Source organism: Protobothrops mucrosquamatus, unplaced genomic scaffold, assembly GCF_001527695.2.
Source record: "Protobothrops mucrosquamatus isolate PMUCROS unplaced genomic scaffold, P.Mucros_1.0 scaffold1594, whole genome shotgun sequence".
In the NCBI taxonomy this organism is placed as follows: Eukaryota; Metazoa; Chordata; class Lepidosauria; order Squamata; family Viperidae; genus Protobothrops; species Protobothrops mucrosquamatus.
Genome location: NW_015387757.1, coordinates 52563 through 72085, shown reverse-complemented (window position 1 = coordinate 72085; position 19523 = coordinate 52563). Strand labels below are relative to the sequence as shown.

At 38.0% G+C, this 19523-nt stretch overlaps 2 protein-coding genes across 2 annotated transcripts; both read right to left on the bottom strand.

The window, feature by feature from the left end:
- Positions 1-786: 786 nt before the first annotated feature.
- LOC107293350 (olfactory receptor 1052-like) lies at positions 787-1710 on the bottom strand. The gene has a single exon (XM_015822499.1). It carries the CDS (start codon positions 1708-1710, stop codon positions 787-789), a length of 924 nt encoding a protein of 307 aa, XP_015677985.1.
- Positions 1711-6737: 5027 nt separating this feature from the next.
- On the bottom strand, positions 6738-7685 carry LOC107293349 (olfactory receptor 1052-like). The gene has a single exon (XM_015822498.1). It carries the CDS (start codon positions 7683-7685, stop codon positions 6738-6740), a length of 948 nt encoding a protein of 315 aa, XP_015677984.1.
- Positions 7686-19523: the final 11838 nt, after the last annotated feature.

The window sequence follows — 19523 nt, the reverse complement described above, 5'->3', positions numbered from 1 at the left end:
GGGCTCCGGAGGAGTTCTCACCTACATCGTCCACAAGGGACGACTCGGGAACTCAACTCCTACCTCGGGCAGCTCACCTATCCCCCTATGCCCAGGGGAAAGGTATCAAGCCGTTTGACAGCTGATGCAGGCTGTCAAAACGGCTTTTACGCGGAAACAGGCGGGAGCAGCAAACAGCTGCGTCCAGCGAAGTCGCCTGTAACTTTTTGTTTGGTTTTATCCCTATGCATGACATCACAATTGTGAGATGGGTAGCTGTATAAATTGATCAAACAGTTAATCATAAGAAGGTTTGCATGTTCACTTTGCTTGTGTGAAGAATGAGATTCAAGGGTTTCATTCTGACTGCTTTCTTATCTCTATTGCTTCACAGAGTCGGTGGGAAATGAAAGAGTCAGTTGCTGGAGAGAACTCACAGGAATGAATGTGTAGTTTAATTTATTAATTAAATTATTTTAAAATAATTTCTTTTTTCCTTGTTTTGGCAGATGGGAGACAGCATTATAAATTATAAGTGATGGATAAAGAAAAGGGGTGGATATCACAAGAGGAGGCAGTCTTTCTCCCTTCTATGTATACATCATATATGCCTAGGCAGAATCCACTAGCATTATCAAAAAAAATTGTAATTTGAATTTTCCACACTGATTGATTTTCAAATTGTTTTTTAATTAGGAGAATCATATGTGTAAATTGAATAAACTATCAGTTTCCTTCCAATTTTGCAATGAGACTCCCCCATAGGATTAAAAAAATATTCTAAACCATCCCAGGGCAGCAAAAACTTTATTCTTTTTGAAAATTAATCACTTTCTTCAAGGCATCTTTTACCTCTTTGTTCCTCAAACTGTAGATCACTGGATTCAGCATTGGGACTATCAGAGTGTAGAACACAGCCGAGATCTTCTCTTGTTGCTGAATGTGCGTGGAGCTGAGTTGCAAATGGCTTAAAGTAACTGGCCCATAGAACATGGTGACTGCTGTTAGGTGGGAAGCACAGGTGGAAAAAGCTTTGTATCTATTCCCAGAAGAACGCATCTTTATGATGCTAGTCAAGATACACAGGTAGGAGATTATAATTATCAGAAGAGTAGAAAGAGCAATTATTCCAGAGAAGGTGACCAATATAAGTTCATTAATATGGGTAGCACTGCATGAAATTTTCAACATAGCTGGTGTATCACAGAAGAAGTGGTTAATTACACCTGGGGCACAGAATGACACCATAAGCAAGCCAGAAGTGTGGGTGAGGGAATTCACTATTCCACCTAGATATGAACCTGCTACTAGCAGGACATAGACCCTTTTGGTCATCATAGTGGTATAGAGCAATGGCTTACAAATGGCTACATAGCGGTCATATGCCATTACTGCAAGCAGAAAGCCCTCAGTACTCACAAAGATGACAAAAAAGCAATGTTGGGTGATGCACCCAGCATATGAAATAATTTTAAATTGTGCTAAATTCATCAAGAGTCTTGGTGCAAAGATGGAAGAGTAGCAGACATCAACTACAGACAGATTGCTGAGGAAGAAGTACATTGGGGTATGAAGCCGGGGACTGATTTTGATCAATACAACCATCCCCATGTTCCCAGCCAATGTCAGAAAATAGATCAGAAAAAATATCATGAAGAGAGGGCCTTCAAATGCCACCTTGTCTGTTAGCCCAAGAAGAATGAATTCAGTTACCATGGTGTAATTGTTCATGATCAGTTAGAGAGACACTGCACCTGGTAAGCAGAAAGAAAGGCTGTCAGAATGGCATCACTTAACTAAACTTTAAGGAACCAGTTTGGATTTGGCATCTTAGCAGAAAATTTGATTTTTAAGTGAGATCAGAATTTTTGGAAGATCTTTTTTGTGTGAAAGGTATTTTTTCAAACAAAAATACCTCTTATATAAACAGGATGAATATCAACGAAAAGTGCTTGATGGAGGGACAAGACAGCTTATGCAAAAGATCTTATTTTTCCCTTTCTCCTCCTGGAACTCCCATCCCTCAGACAGTCTCAGATGAACCACAAATTGTTGATTGTGTCTTACATGATTGTAGTAGGAAACAAAAATTAACCAACAATTATGTAGAATAATGTTGCATTATTTATTATACTGGCTGTAGTGCTTGTCTCCATTGTTCCCTTGAAAAAAGACACAACTCACAGTGTTGAGAAGGTCCTTCTGAATCATTTGAAGACGTTTTTCAAGAAACATGGAGAGCTTCAAAGAGAGGAGACAAAGGGAAAAATGCAAGTCATGAGTTGCCCTTTGTTCAAATAGCATAGGATACAATTTGAGCACTTTCCCTAATGACCCCAGCAATTTTTCTAAAGGATTGTTCCCATACCTGCATGGTTTTTGTGGTGAAAAAATGAAAATTACCTGAAAATTTTAACTGCAGTTTCTTTTAGCATTATAGCTATATCAAGCTAAGACAAATTACAAATGATTAATGATTACCTGGATCTTTTGAGTATTGTGCAGCTTCAATGAAAATAAAGGTATACGCTTCTTCGGCTTCTTTTGAAGATTTGTCCTTCATTGTAAATTTATCAGATGCACTGTTTGGAGTTTTTTTTCCTGATTAACACCAACATATTGTTTCACATTAACAAGATTAATTAAATTATATAAATCATTCCAATTGTTCCAAGTGAATTACATCTCCCCCAATCCCAAATAAACTATGCCTAGAAATCCTAAATCACTATACTCTGTTGCTGTGTGAGTCAAAGAGCATTCTGGGATTCAAGCAAAAATATATGAGCTAAGCAAGTAGGTCAAATGCTCAGAGCATTTGCTTGTCCTTAACTGTTCCTGAGATTCCTGTACAGAAATAGAATTGCATAAACTATTCATAGAGCAGATTGACTCCTTTAGGTAGGGCCTACACCTCTTAGATAGTCAAATACTCGAATGCTAACCAAAGTAAACTAATTTTTTAGGCACTTTCAGAAGGATCACAGAATAACTTAAAAGAGACACTCATTACTGAAGGTGGCCAAACAACCATAGTGTGAGGGTGCAAATTTGGAGGACAGAGATTACAGAAGAAGATGGATTTAGTGGCTGCCTTGTGGCTATCACAATCTTCTGCCTACATTTGTTAAATGTAATTATAACCCATTGCGCAAAGTGATCTAGACTGTGCAGCATTTATACTCCAAAGTGGTGGGGTCAAGAACAATATCCTCTCTCCTTTTCAGTGCTTTTTTTCTTAAAAAAAAAAAAAGGTGCCAGAACTCACACACATCATACAACCCGCCTTGCCTACCCTACAAGGTTCCATCCAAAAAAGGTGCCGGAACTCCGTTCTGGGCGTTCTATGAGAAAAAAAGCCCTGCTCCTTTCTAAATGTTCCTCTTCCCCTTTTTCAAAATAAATATATCACATTTCTACTAAGCTTCTTCTAGTCTCTTTTCTTGCAAATTGGGCTCTAAGTTTAATTCATGATGGAAAGAGGAATGCTTAAGGAGCATTTGAAGGATATGCCAGATGCAGAACAGTTAAGAATCCTTTCTGTCTCCTAATTTGGTTCTGAAAATTATTCTTTTTGCATGATTATAAATCACTTTAAAAACTTTAATTCTTAAAAATAAGAAAATAAATAAATACCAACCTTTGCAAGGGTAGCATTGGGCATTTGCAACAGCTAAAATGATGTTCATTTCAGCCTTTAGATGCTATTCGCTACCACACAAGAAATATTTTTAGTTGAAAAATACCAGTAGAGTTATTGAATTTTTTAGTTTCTGCTCTTAATCACAGGCATTTGATTCAACTCCATAGACCATCATGCTGGAAATATTCAATTACTTTTTTTTCTTATGTTCTTGTACTTCTCTATGTTCTTTGAGCAATGTAGAAGCAATCCAAAAATATTTTTTTATCACTGACACTATCCCGAATGAATGTAAGAAACCAATCAACCTTGACCTTGGAATGACTGTATCACCTTTCAGTATAGATTTATACAGGAGAGGTGAGTTGGTCACAGACTTGATGATTTATGATAGAAAGAATCTATTCCATTAAATAAACTGAATTATTAGCATCCCTGAAGTAACTTCATCTTCAGAGTCTTAAGGGAATCAATTTCAGGCTATCTTCTGGGAGCTTTAATGTTGCAGTACTTCTAAAATTATTGATGCTTATTTTTGTTAAATAAACAAACCAATACCACTTTCTAATATCTAATTACTTTAATTTTGCCCCATTCTTAGGACTTTCTATGCCAGACCAATGAAGAAAAGTAACACACTGTTCCAAACTCTGATCCTGCAATGTGATTTCTATACATATGGATTGCTAGTGTGTTTCTGTGTGAAAGACAATAGATAATATAAAGGAATAAATTTGTATGAAATTTATGCATGAAATAAGACTGTAGTTCACTTGGATTTTGTGCAAATTAGATAAAAGTTGGATTTATGAAGATTCTCAGAGATCCCCATGAATTTATGTGGGTTTCATTTGATGCCATCATCAAATCAAAGCTCATACCCATCTGTAAGATATTACAATGATAAAACTAATATTGTTTGGCATCATTGAATGTGCAAAAGCACAAATCCAAGTGATGGATTCTCATATGCCCTCACTATTTTTACATGAAATTTAACTAATGTTACCATCAAAACAAATACAACATTCATCTTCATGGAGGGATCCGCAATCATCACGTACCCAAAGGACTGAAATGGATTCAGAGCCAGAAAGATGAACCAGAAACCTTGGATCACATATCACCTACTGAAACAAAATTCATTATTTTGCTTTACGAGCATAGGAAAAGACACAGTTTCTTTATGGAGTAGCCAACAAATGTGATGGGAGTGTACATATTTTCTCCTCAGAATCTGGATTATTAAATCCCAATATTCAATAATATTTCAAGGAAGAGTCTAGGACAACTCCCTGTGGCCAACTCACCATGGCCATTTCGCCCTGGCCATCTCACTGCAGCCATTTTGCCACAGCCAACTTGCCACAGCCATTTTGCCGTGGCCATCTCACTGCAACCAGCTTGCCACAGGAAACTCACTGTGTCCAACTCATCTCGGGACAACTCACCATGGACAATTCCATGCAGGATAACTCAACATGATAAATGTTATGTGCCACTATTTCTTTGACATTATTTCCACAAAAATGGAATTGTCTGTGGTGAGTTATCCTGTGGCATGTTGGTCTCATGGTGAGTTGTCCCACAGTGAGTTGCCTGCGGTGAGTTGTTCCACATTTGGCCATTGCAAGTTATCCCACGGCGAGATGGCTGCGGTGAGTTTGCGGTGGCAAATTGTCCCAGTCTGTTCAAGGAATCCTCTAAAAAACCTTGTAGGAATGCATTATGCTTGCCTCAGAGCTATCTTTTAAATTCTTCTGATGTTATATTATTTTAATTGTGAATGGGCTGCATGTCATAATGTGATAAATGTCATTAAAGAGTTCAAATGAACAAATAATCAAAACGTCAACACTGATGACATGCTGCCAAAGTGTCACCCTCCCCCCCCCCAAAAAAAAACCTGAGTTATATATTGGCAGTTTTCTTTTACTAGTTACCTGCAAAACAATTCTGTCTGGGGTGGGAAACTGAATGATATGGAGAATAGTGGGTGCCAATCCAATTCAGATGCTGCTGGTAACATTTTTTTCTGCTTTAAGTCACTCCAATCTTTTACTCCTCTGGTACAGATGTGTAGAAGTTTAAAAGAAAAAACAAGAACTCAGGTTCTATTTAACTGTGGGACTTCTCTTTATAACTTTTGCTTTTCAGCACAAACCAGAAAAATGTCCAAAGCCTTGTATCAGACAGTTAACATATGTAATACAAAGCAACTCAATGCAGACAGTAAGGTAAATAGGCTACTATGCTTCTCCAAGCTCGTAACTGCAAATTTGATAACAATCCTCCAATCCAAGTTAGTGGACTGTCTAGATGGTGTGAAAACCGCGACACATGAGAGACCAGGATAAGTGCAAAGGTGAGGGGAAGAAGATAGCAATATTGAGGAACATTTTTTTTTAGTAATTTCTCAGTTTATTTACATATGGCTTTATTCAACAAATTACATGCTGTCTATTATGAAAAGGCAATTGCATTGAATGTGCTTCATTACAGTACAAACACTTGTTTTCTTCCATGGAAAAGCATGTAGAGCCATACATGCTCTTGTCATTAGAGCCATATCTTCATAATGCATTTCCAAGGACTGGAGATCTCCTCTATCAGCAGTTTCTGTGTGGGTGGGAGAAATTAAGGTGGAATATGGGAAACTTTTAAAAGAGATACAGTATAAAATCTTGCATTGTGTATGTGAGTGTGGGTGCTGGTACAATTGGGAGGAGGGCAGAAGGGAAACTAGAGTGAAATTTAAAATGATTGAGGGCTATGAAGAGGTTTCCCTTCTCCCTTAGATTACTTTAAGCAAAATCAAGGAGCAGGGAAGAGCATTACCAATCCCCCTGATTGCTGGAGCATACTTCGCAAATTAGGCCCCCAAAAGATTCCTCTACAAAAAAAAACTTTATCAAATTTACACACTTGCTGTGTTTTTTATTTATTAGAGGGTCAATTTTAAGGTATATTTAGCAATATGGAAGAATTGCTAGGATTCTATTAATAATCTACAGACCAGATTATATTTAAGAAATTCTTTGTTAAGACTTCACACGTTTTTCTGAAATGTGGGTACTTTTGTTCATTTACTCTGAAAATAAAGTAAAAGAGATATTTACTGGGAGCCCAGTTCTCTTCCAAGCACTTTTTTCACGGCATATTTTACATCCTTATTCCTCAGGCTGTAGATCAATGGATTCAACAGGGGTATTATTACTGTGTAAAACACAGATGCTGTTTTGTCAGTGTCAAGGGAATAGCTAGAACTGGGCCGGAAGTACATGAAGAGAATAGTTCCATGATATATGGACACTGCTGTGAGATGCGACACACAGGTAGAAAATGCTTTATGCCTCCCCTCTGTGGAATGAATCCTTAGAACTGCAGTAATAATGAATATATAAGAGGTAATAATAATCAGCAAGGTGCTCATTTCAAACAAGCTGCCAAAAATGAATATCAGCATCTCATTCACAGAGACGTCATTGCAAGCCAGTTTCAGAAGGGGGGTGATATCACAGAAAAAGTGATTGATGCTGCTGGAGCCACAAAAGGACAACCTTAACAAACCACAAGTTTGAATCATAGAGTTCACAACTCCCCATAAATATGAGCCAGCTATCAATCCTATACAAAGCCTCTTAGTCATCACTGAAGTGTAGCGCAAAGGGTTGCAGATGGCCACATAGCGATCATATGCCATTGCAGCCAATAGGAAGAACTCTGTTGTGGCAAATATTGCAAAGAAATAATACTGTGCAATACAGGAAGCATAAGATATGGTTTTCTTTTCCACTAAGAAAGTCATCAGCATTATAGGTGTGATGGTGGTGGAATAACAGGCATCTAAAAAGGACAGGCTGCTAATAAAGAAGTACATGGGGGTATGCAACTGGGGAACAACCCAAATTAATAAAATCATTCCAAGATTCCCCAGCAGAGTAGCAATATAGATGATTAAAAATGTTGCAAAGAGCAATGGCCGCATTTCCAGATGATCTGTGAGTCCAAAAAGAATGAAGTTGGTCACCAAAGTGTAATTTGTTCCAGACATTGGCGTCATTCCCTTTTTCCTGTGGGGAAAAACAACAAGAATGTTTCTTAAAAAACATAGATTACAGAACTCTGAGCAGGTAGCTTCAATTTTTCCTTTCTCCTGAACATAGGATTTGTGATGAGAGAGTGTTTAATGAATTTGGGTGGAGAAAGGAGACTATAGTTTTCCTCTCTTTACTTCTTTGCTATATCTTTATTCTGCTTGCAAGAAGAGGAATCTCATTTTTTTGAAGAGGACATCTCTGAGAGAACATTTTAATTTTGACCCTGCCAACAACAGTCAAGAGGACAATACAATTATTTTAATCTTAGAATTATTTTGCCTGTAATATATAGCCTAAATGTTTTTTAAATTTATTTTCCAATAAATAGATTTGTTGAAGAATATGAGATTGTTTGAACTGCCCCATTTTGTTTCAAAAGTTTAAAGTGATCACACAATGATTTTTGCAGATATTATAAATATAAGTGTTCATACAGCTGGCTTGATTTACAGTACTGAATGTGTGATATATAGTATTTTTGTCATTGGAGATAATGGTTTAGGGTTTCCTGCCTAAGCAGGGGGTTGGACTAGAAGACCTCCAAGGTCCCTTCCAACTCTGTTACTCTATTCTAATTAAAAATTCCCTGGATTGCAAAAACAATGTCCATGAAGTTCCTCCCGTACATGTGATGAAATATATAATGTTCCATGTGGACTTTATCAATTGCCTTCATACCTGACTCTGTGGAAAAACAACAGTTTCCTCAAATCTGTGAGGTGATCATCTCACTAAAACCATAGACAGCAGTGCTCAAAATACATTATGGTATAGAAAGATGAACTGCCCTGAAACAGAAAAATGTTATGAGTGACATTTTTCAAGATCAAAGTTTCTCTTTGGTGGTTTGTCAGAGGTTAGTTTAGGCACATTGGCAGTTACAGAAGAAGGGGGGGGGGAGTTTAAACTTTTTAGAATCACCTGCAACTTGAATGTAGGTTTTGAAAGAAAGAAGTGTCAAATAAGCCAAAGCAGATAGACAAAGAAATGTTTGTGTGTGTGTGTGTGTGTGTGTGTGTGTGTGTTGTTTTCTTCTAGGAGATGCTGCTGGAGTGTGAGGTAACAGGATAGAAGATGGAAGAGAGAAAGCAGTGGCTGAGAGAAAGCCATAAACCAGACCATCCCCAGCCAAAAGACGCAGAGATTGGGAAGATGCTTATGGCACCAGGAACCAGAGGAGGAATCTGCAAAGAGAGAGCCAAAAGGAGAATACACCCAAAGGTTGTAGATGGTGCAAAGCAAATACACCAGGAGATTCAGGTGCTGGAACTGGACCAAGCAAGTAAAGAAGGATAAACCTTGCTATAGTTATAGTTAGGCAGACAGGAGAAGTTTCTAGCATTCTTAAGGTTTAGGGAGGACGGAAGAAACTAGCAGCTAAAAGTTTTGTATTACCAAGTAAAGGAGTTGAGGTTTGACTTGTTTAGTTAAAATTATTTTAGTATCCCTTAAATTTAGACTTCATTAGTGCACATACTTAGATATACACTTGATTCTCCCTCTCCCTCTGCCTCCCTCCCTCTTTTTCTCTTTTACACACATACCCACACCTACCCAACCACCCACACACACACAAACCTATGTCTAGAACTACTGTAATATCTAAAATCTTAGAATCACCTGCAACTATGTCTAGAACTATTGTAATATCTAAAATTACATAGTAATAAACAGCACTGTATTCACTTGTTAGCGATGTGTATGTCCATACTCAATCTGTAATGGACAAAATCTAGGTTTCTCTGGAAATATTGATATTACTATTATTGCAAGTATTAATACCAAGTTATCAAATCAAAGAAAGCTGTATACTTGGTAATGTATGAAAAATGTTGCAGGTATAATGTTTATCATATCTTGTGCGAATGGGGTTTTGGGGGCATGTGTGGTGGGGGAATAATTAGATATAAAGATTTCACTAACATGCTATGTGTGTTAGCCAAGTGACATCATAAAATTACATTTACTTGAGGAAATATAAACATAGTTAAGAAAAGAGAGATGAGCTTGAAAACACATATACATTTTCTGGTGATCTCCAAAAGCAATCAAACTGAATCCAGTTCTTGAAGACTGTCTTATCTGAGACATTTGCACCATTTGTGAGTTCTAAACAGAATCAGCTTGCTCATCTCCAACTATTTATTTTTGCATTATGTAATATCCCCATTACTTTTGCAATCCAATATTTATTTAGAAACTTTTATGATACATACGTTATATAAAATAATCCTCAGCAGCTCACTTTAATATTACATTAAAAAAAGAATAAATAAAACCAATCAACCCTATGACACTGCACATCTCAAGCACAGCATCACATCACATAGACTCCTCCTGCTCTTACATTTCTTGGGCTACCTAGGCCAATGCCTGGGTGCCGAGGCAGGTCTGAAATGCTAGAGCTGGAGTATCTTGGAATCCCAATGTGAAACCTCAAGACACAAATGTTCAGGCTCAAATTATCCTACTTTGGGCACATGATGTGAAGATCCAGCTCTCTAGAGAAGGCTCTAATGCTGAGAAAGATGGAAGGGAAGGAGACAATCAGCAGTAAAGTGGATGGACTCAGTTACAGTGGTGATGGATGCACTGTTGGAAGACTTAAATCTCAGGGGCTGCCACAAAGAAGAGGGAGTCAAGCTATTTTCCAAGGCGCCTGGAGGCAGGACAAGAAGCAACGGGTGGAAACTGACCAAGGAGAGAAGCAACCTAGAACTAAGGAGAAACTTCCTGACAGTTAGAACAATTAACCAGTGGAACAACCTGCCTCCAGAAGCGGTGAATGCTCCAACACTGGAAGTTTTTAAGAAGAGACTGGACAGCCATTTGTCTGAAATGGTATAGGGTTTCCTGCCTGAGCAGGGGGTTGGACTAGATGACCTNGTATTAACTTACGGGTCTCTCTTGCCTACCCTAAGTGGGAAAGAAATCAAGCCAACTCCAAGGATGTCCTTCATTTGGAAGCTACACATTCAAATGCACCAGTTCAGTTTTGTAGCTTGAGCATGAAAAAATGATGCCTATCTAAATAAAAAGACGACCTTGTCAGTATAATCTGTGCAAGCTTCTTAAAGAACGAGTCATATATGGTACATTGTAGGTTTAGTAGATCAGACATTGTAACAGCCAAATTGTTTAGCAGGTTCTTCTATAGATCACATATGACTAAGAACTTTGAATCTGAATAGATCATTTTATGGGAAATAGTCAATACTGAATCAAGCTAATAAAAGAGGTGTTGCTTACCTTTAAGCAGGAATGTAGTATTTTAAAACTCAAGCAATAAATTGAAGGCTGGGTTTTCTGAAGTATTTATATCAAAGGTTATAAATGCTCAGTAACATCTCTAAAGCAGGGTAATTAAAGTTTTTCCCAGATGTACATATTTAGAGGATTGTAATTGATCTCAAAATGATCCCGATTGTTGCATTATATCCTTTTTTTTTAAAAAAAAATATCTTTCTCTCTTTTTAATGAGAAACAACTCTCTTTGTACATGTTCCTGTGAAGATTCTCAATACTAGATGGTCATATCTGTAAAGAGACAGGCAGGTTTACATGGAAAGAGGTAATCTGTGAAATAACACAGCCTGTAGGGTTTTTTTTGGGGGGGGGGGGTGGAATTGAAAAATAACAACAAGTGCCTGGAAATTAATTGATAGCATCTGGAAAGGAACTACAGTCAATATAGTTGACTGTACACAGGTACAGTATAGCTGGTGCCTTGCTCAATACCGTGTTTTCCCGAAAGTAAGACCCAGTCTTATATTATTTTTGCCTCCAAAAGAGACAATAGGTCTTAATTTGGGGGGTGTCTTATATTTTTTGTGACACCTGCCTCGCCTCGTGGTGGTGGCACCAACAACCCCATCCAGCAGCCCATGTGGCTGCCGGTCCACTTCTGCTGTGGCCGCTCGAGGTAGGAGGCTGCGTGGCACAATGTGCCACTGCTGCTACAACAAGGCGAGGCAGGTGGGGGAGGGGTGAAGCTGCCCCACATGCCCCACACCCACTTATCAGTACTTCAGGTCCCCCCCCACCAGGCCATTCTTTGATTGGTGACCTTTCACTCCCCTCCGAGCTGGACTGCCATGCTATGGTGGATGGGATGGGCGGGGTAGGCCCGGTCCCCCTCCGCAAGGAAACAGAATTTGTGGGACTAAAAAAAGTTCAGTCAGACCTTCCAATTTCTCGTGAAATCTTTTTTTCCCCACGAGACAGGTGACAAAGTGTTCCAATATCTCAGGGGCTGCCCCAAAGAAGAGGGAGTCAAGCTATTCTCCAAAGCGCCTGAAGGCAGGACAAGAAGCAACGGATGGAAACTAATCAAGGAGAGAAGCAACCTAGAACTAAGGAGAAACTTCCTGACAGTTAGAACAATTAACCAGTGGAACAACCTGCCTCCAGAAGTTGTGAATGCTCCAACACTGGAAGTTTTTAAGAAGAGACTGGGCAGCCATTTGTCTGAAATGATATAGGGTTTCCTGCCTGAGCAGGAGGTTGGATTAGAAGACCTCCAATGTCCCTGCCAATGCTGCTGGTATTATTATTGTTGTTGTTGTTTGTTATGATGTTATAGTCCATTTTCCTTTAAGTTATCAGAGCAGAAAAGTACAAATGTTACATTAGGTAATTTAGATGTTTCACATGATTTCTACCCTATCTTCCTTTGTGAGGAGAAGGTGGGGAATTCTGTTTTTAACAGTGTATATCCTATGTTGACCACCAGGGAGCAGTATGTGACTAGTTTTGTCCTATTTGGGACACTTCAGCATGTTTGCCTTTAAACTGTGGTCTTCAAAGCTGAGAAGACAGAGAAAGGAGGAATCACCTGTATACGGTAGCTACAGTACTTGGAGCTAAAACCTAAGAACAGTCAAAAGCTGAATTCTTACTGAACAAGAGAAAGTGCCAGGGAAATTAACACCAAAAAAATTACACTAAGGAGCTTATCATTTTAATAGCTCCTGCTCATGATTTATAGGCTTTTAAAACTACTGAATTCATATAGATAAAAACTTCAGAGGATGAGACAGAACTGAACATTTTGGTGATAAAGCAGAGATCTGATTTTCTGGTGTAAACATGGAAGTGCTGTCATAGTAAATGATTCACATGACAAAAATACTGATATCAGCCTGAAAATACTGCTAAACATGGGGAATCAGTGGCTTATATGCTCCAAAAGACTTTCTCTCTTCCCCACAAGCAATGGACAACTATACTACTTATGCTCAAAGCTTCCGAATTATCTTCAAAACCAATTCTTCACAGAATGCTTTGCAACTCTGTACTCTGGAATTAACAAGTGCATTAATGATTTGGGGGTTTCATTGTGCTACAACATACAGTAATTATCCTGTGTAGAGCAATATATTGCATAACCTCCTAGTTAGGGGAATACTGGGTAAAAGCATACTGGCTTGCAAGTTTCTAGGTCAGAGATCTTCCATTACGTAGAATAGCCTGAGCACAATTGGGAAAAGGCAAAACAAAACTAGGCATGTGTCATGCTGGCCCAAATGTACCATACTGGCGGTAATGTTCTTATAAGCAGAATTCAAAAGCAGTCTTGCAGAATCTTTTATTATTTTTTATTACTCAAATTTCTAGGCCAACTCCCAGGATGACAGAAAATTAACAATAACAACAAAAACAATCTCAGTGAGGAAACAAATCTCTCATATTGTCACCAATCTAAAGGGATCTGCCAAACACCCTAACCCAAGCCATGAATGAACCATCACATTTTAGAGCTCACTAGAAGGTGCATTAGCTGAACAAATCTGGGTAGATTCTCTTTCTAAGGGCTGGCACTGCATCAGGGAAGACCTACTTCTACACATTCGATGGCATTGTTTAATTGGCAGGACACAAGGCAAGCCAACTTTGTCTGGTTAGACAGGGTGGACAGATAAAACAGGAGACAGATGGTCCTTCAGAGAGCTAGGTCATATGCCACACAAAGGTGAATTGTATCTGGAAGCTTACTAGTTCCTAGTTCAGCTCACACGGAAGAGGTGTGACATGGCCTGTCTATGACAGTTCATGTCACTGCATTCTAGACCAGCTGTAGTTTTGGAGTGATCTTCAAGGGCAACTCCATGTACAGTGCATTGCAAGGTGAACAAGGCATGAATGCCCATTAAGAGGCATTCCCAATCTACAAACAGGCACAGTTGGCATACAAACTGGACTTGTGCAAAAGCATTTCTGGTCAGAACTGTCACCTGCTTCTCAAGCAGGAGCTGAGAGTCTAGGAAGTTCCCCAGATTGTGCATTAGTCCTAAATAAAGTGTGTGTGTATGTGTGTGTCTATCCACGCATGCTACATATTCATAATGGAAGGAAAGTCCCCATAACTGGGAGGTCCATAACCCACAGCCACTTGGACTTGCTATGGTTGAGGTGAGCCAGTTTCTTGCCATGCACACCTCAATGTCCTCTATGCAGTGAGACAAGAATTTGACAGCATTGTTCGGCCAGACAAGGATTGAGAAGTACAACTGAGTATTATCCACATATTGATGATTTCAAACTGACAAATGATGTCCCTGGTGGTCTCATGTAGATATTAAACAATAAAATCAGCTTAGCCATTTCATGCATCTGATAAAGCAAATGATATTTCATAAAAGTTAGATTTTTAATAAAATATATTAATTTGGAAAGATATTACCAGATTTCTCTGGAATTTGGGCTGCCCTTGACTACCATGGTTGTCTTCTTACAATGTTTACCATAAGCTGGAGATGCTACTGTACATGTGGCAAACTGAGGCAGGTAATCTGGTCTATACCCTCACTAGAAAGCATAAAATGAAATTCTTAATTGACCAAACCATAATAAGCAATGGTGGCTGATATTTGTCCAGTGATTGACCCACTTTTTTCAATTAACACCTGGAAGAGATGCTAGTTAGATAAGCTAGCTTTTCCTATTTACACTTGCAGATTGTGAGGTAGCAAACTTCCAGTTCTAACTCCAATCAACAGCTCTGGCCTTTCCTAAACCTGATGGCTATACCAGCAGTTATTAGTGTCCTAACTACAGCTTATCTTAATTACTGCACTGTGTTGTACACCAGACTATCCTTGAAAACTGTCCAGAAACTGCAGTTGCTACAAAATGTAGTAGATAAGCAGCTGATAAGGGCAACATATGGGGACATATGATTCCTGAACTGGAAGTTATGTACTGGTTATGAACTGCTCACTAGACACAATTCAGAGTATTGATTTTAGGTTGTAAAGGCTTATCAGTTTAAGACTAACTATTTGTGGATCTACCTTAGTTATTGTGAATCTGGATGAGTAGCTTGGCTATTCAGGTACTCTGCTCTCAGCAACTCAACTGTTGGGTACACAGGATAAGTTTTTTCCTGTGTGGATCCAGGCTGTGGAATATACTCCCAAGAGAGATGGACATGGCCTATTCTGTATAGGAAACTGAATTTCTGTTAAGAACAATGAAAGCAATGCATTTGTGATTGTTACAAATTTCCTTCTAGAAGATGACAACCCAACCCAAATTTGCTCTTTTACCAAATTTATTTCCTACCCATGCTAAGCACCTTGCTAGCAACAAAATTAAGGTGATTAGATTAAATTATAAACAGGGATTCGTTACTGTTCCTCATTGCTGAAATACAATTTCCTTGTGTTTTGTGAAAAAAAAGTACCTGGATTTTGAAATGGCTAATAAAAGTTTGAGAAAATATTAGAAACTTCATTCAGTTCTTCAGGACTACCTTTCTACATGTCATTAAGCTCCACCCCAGGAGACACAAAGGGCATTTTAATTATCCTAACTGTACCTTTTTTGAAAGGCAGATCTTTGAAGTTTTTTTTTTCCTTTTCCAAAGTGAGAATATGTTAGATGGAAAGAAACTCAACATTCTCTTGTCCATCATCAGCAATGAAATTGGATAACCATGCTTCTCATCCGAAAGGTATGATCATTATTCTATGATAAACTAAAAGAGACAGTCTGATGAAGCTTCGAAAGAACTCGCAATCTGCAATGTAAGATTTTGCAATGACTTTTTTTGCACTGTCTTTTGAAATTTATTATCATAGCACTGCTACACTTTTATATTCTCATTTGATGTTTGCCAAAAGCAACTCAAAAGTGAATTTCAATAAGACTGAAGTGCTAGATTTATCAACTAGCAAAGTTTAGTTTTTAAGTACCAGTGTATTTCAGTAATTCTTTAAAATGTTAAGGATAAAGGGATTAAATTATAATTTATCCTATAGTGAGCTGCTAGTTGGATTATATTAGTTAAATGAAAAGTAAGTGGGATAAAATTGAGTTAACAAATAAAGAAAAACATTTAAAACACTTAGGCACATACGGTTTCTTTTTCTTCTATCATTGCTATGTATTTATTTCTTAAACAGGACACAACTGGAATGTTTTCTTCTTTCGTGAAAATGAAAGAAAGTCTATTCTGAAGTACAGCATTAATTATTCACACTATAGGTCTTGTTACCTGCATAATACTTTTCACTCTTTGTCTAGTCATAGTATTCTAACAGTTCTTCCCATTTTCAGTCTGAAAAACTGTCTTGTCTGAGACCTTAGCTGAGATCAAATTTGAACCCCAGGCCCCCAAGTCAAATTGGCCTGTTGAACCTGGACTGACTTTTCTAATTTTTTGATGGTAAAAAGATTTCACTTTTTAAATGCATAGTGGTTCAGTAAGAATGTGAATTTGTCTCATTGACAGAATAGAAGGTGGAGGATGTGTGCTCTCCACACATTTGTGCTTTCCACACAAGAGTTGGCACTGGAAAGGATATACTTGAAAAAGGAGTCCCTAACTTACCAAAATCCACCTTATTGTCATTGTCATTGTCTCTTTGTTTACAAAAGTATATCAAATAGCTGACAATGTTATCAACCTGGAATGAATGAGCTAAACATTCAACCTGAAAAGTCAAAGCGCAGAGCTCCTTAGTTAAACACTTATGAGGGCTAAGAGATAAACACCTTTTAGAAAATACAGGCTGCTTTCTAAATCTTATTTTGGGACTGAGATAAATTGTACTTCTAATTTGAGTATTGGACAGCCCTTTTGCCTGATTGATTATGTGTCATCAAGTTGCTGTTGACTCTCAGTGATCACATAGATAGAGTTTATAGATTATCTATATCTAACCTGGTCCTTCATCACTCATCATCACTGTAACGGAGTCCATCCATTTTGCTGCTTGTCACCATCTTCTTTTTCTTTCCATCTTTCTTAGCATCTGAGATTTTTACAGAGAAATGAGTCTTCACATAACATGTCCGAAGTAGGATAATTTGAGCCTGGTCATTTGTGTCTTGAGTGAGAACTCTGGGTTGAGGACAGTCTTTTTAGTGGAATCTTATTTAGTAGCACCAGAATGAGTATGAAAACTTATCACTCTCTACATTGTGTTTTTGATAGCCATGTCATAATAATGAATATTGTTGCTTTATCACATTTGATTTGTTAGATGTTTTGGATTTTGTCATTATCATCATCATCTGAATTCTATATATATGCAAAATATGCAGCCTATTTTTGTGTGTGCTTGTCCTTCTTCCAATTATTTTAATTTTAATTACTTTAATTTGAAACACAAAATAGTTTTGCACACATAGATATGCATGCATAAACTCATCTCTTTTTAGTAGTAGTTTAGTTAGGTGCTATCAAATGAAGCCTGGTGACTATTCTTGGAAAACAAGTTTAAAGTTTAATTCTATGGTTCTTGAGCAAGTATTTCAGAAGCCATGTGATGTTTGAACCTCCATGTTTCAGAAGAAGAGATCTGACTCTCCTTTATGAAACTGTGCTAAGGTTCAAAGCTAATGAATCCATGTATATGAATTTGATGTTGGAGAAGATACAAAAGACATGAATGTCCATGATTAGGGTGGCATTTACATTGTGTGAAATATATAGACAGGGAGACAGATAGAAACAACTGCAGATCCTCAGTACAAATTTCCCTACCTGTTGATATTCCTTCAGAATGTGAGAAAAAAAAATGACAATCTTGGGTCTGGCAATTTTTTGATCCTTTCCATGGAAAGGAAAGGAAGAGGAATCTAAACCAAACAGAAGGTCATCTGAAATACCTTGGGATTTTTTTCCTTTATTCTCCCCCACAACCAAGTTCTGCTACTGTATTTTTACAGGAGGGGAAATGAATCAGAAATGTGTCCAGACTGAATACATTTAGTTCATACCAGCCTTGCTTTAGCATTTTATAGTTACAGATTTCTAAGAAGATGTGATGTGTAATTCTTCCCAAGTGATGTGTAATTCTCATATTCCTGGCTTTAATTTAAAGACAAAAGCAAGTATCCGGTCCTTGCCATATTTCATATATGCTGCAAAATAGGCAACTTATTTTCTATGTGCTTGTCCTTCCTTCAATATTTTTAGCCTATCAACAAAGTCATAGCAATAATTGGCACACCTTCTACCTGGAGAAGGAACTGAAGGAAAGAGTTACTCCACTTGCAATATGGCATCGGTCTAAGTAACCAATATGCTGTACCATTATGCTGTGGAATACCAGTAGGATAAAGATAATGGAGAAACAATGGTTGGTCTAAAGTTTCTCCTGAAGGGAAGGTAATATAGTGGAAGAGAAGGGCTTTTGGTTTATTAGATCCAAAGCTTCACTTATTCACTCTGGTCACAGGGTTTCTCAGCAATAGAAAAAGCAGAGGATAGATACTGGAGAGAAAGCTGAAGGGAGAATTTGATATAAGATTTTTCTCTACTCTAATCTGGTTGTCTTCAAACGCAAAGGAGACATCCAAGGAATCCTCCACCCCTTTGATGTTATCCCTATTCTGCTTGTTCATATTCATCCTCATCCATATACTAGAGTGGAGGTTCAAGTGGGCTAGAGATCAAGATATAATTAATATGCATGATTAAAGTAGAGAAAAATCTTATATCAAATTCTCCCTTCAGCTTTCTCTCCTGTATCTATCCTCAGCATAATTTAAGAACTAAGGGGTCCCCAGATAATCTAGAACAGGGGTGTCAAACTGCCGGCTCGCGGGCTGGTTTCATCATACCATTTGCTGGCAATGCAAAAAGAGTCGCGATATGTCGCAACACATCATGTGACGTGGCGAGTTTGACACCCATGATCTACAGTACCAAGACCAGAAATTAGTAGTTACAGACAGATGGTGGTTTAATCATTAGCAACCCTCAATTTAAAGATTTAAAAGTTTCCAGATTTTAAAGCTACAGCCAATGTCCAATTGTAGATGGTCTGCAGTGTCTGCAGTGTTTCTGAAGGGTACAACTTGCAAAGAAAGGAATTTACTTATTTTATTTATTTATATATTCAACTTATTAACTGCCAGTCTCCCTCACAAGGAGGCTCTGGGCAGAGTTGCTCTTGAATAAACCTTGTATTCGGTGGTGCCTTACACAGTCATCTTCATTACTTTGGGGGAAGTAATGCAATGTTGTGATGTCATGAGATGAAAATCCCATCCCTCTTATATCAGTTTAATATGAATGGATGGGACGTTCATTGTGAAGTTATGACACATATATTGGAATATTAGTGAGAGAATCACTGGCTCCAATTTATGCCGTCGTCACTGGCTCTGTTAAAAGTTAAGTTATCTTCAGTCTGTCATTGCTTTCCTGGAAGTGATGGCTTTCTTTTAGCGATAGTTGCTCTCTAGGGATGAAAGGATCCATTTGGTAGTCAAATAGGGTTCCTCATATCCCAAAGATTCATCAGTAAAAAATCCTTTCAAGGACTGAAATCTTTTTAGTTTGGTCT

What these genes read in the sequence shown, in the direction of transcription:
- LOC107293350 (XM_015822499.1), bottom strand. Translation starts at nt 1,710, where the DNA reads ATGAACAATTACACCATGGTAACTGAATTCATTCTTCTTGGGCTAACA.
- LOC107293349 (XM_015822498.1), bottom strand. Translation starts at nt 7,685, where the DNA reads ATGACGCCAATGTCTGGAACAAATTACACTTTGGTGACCAACTTCATT.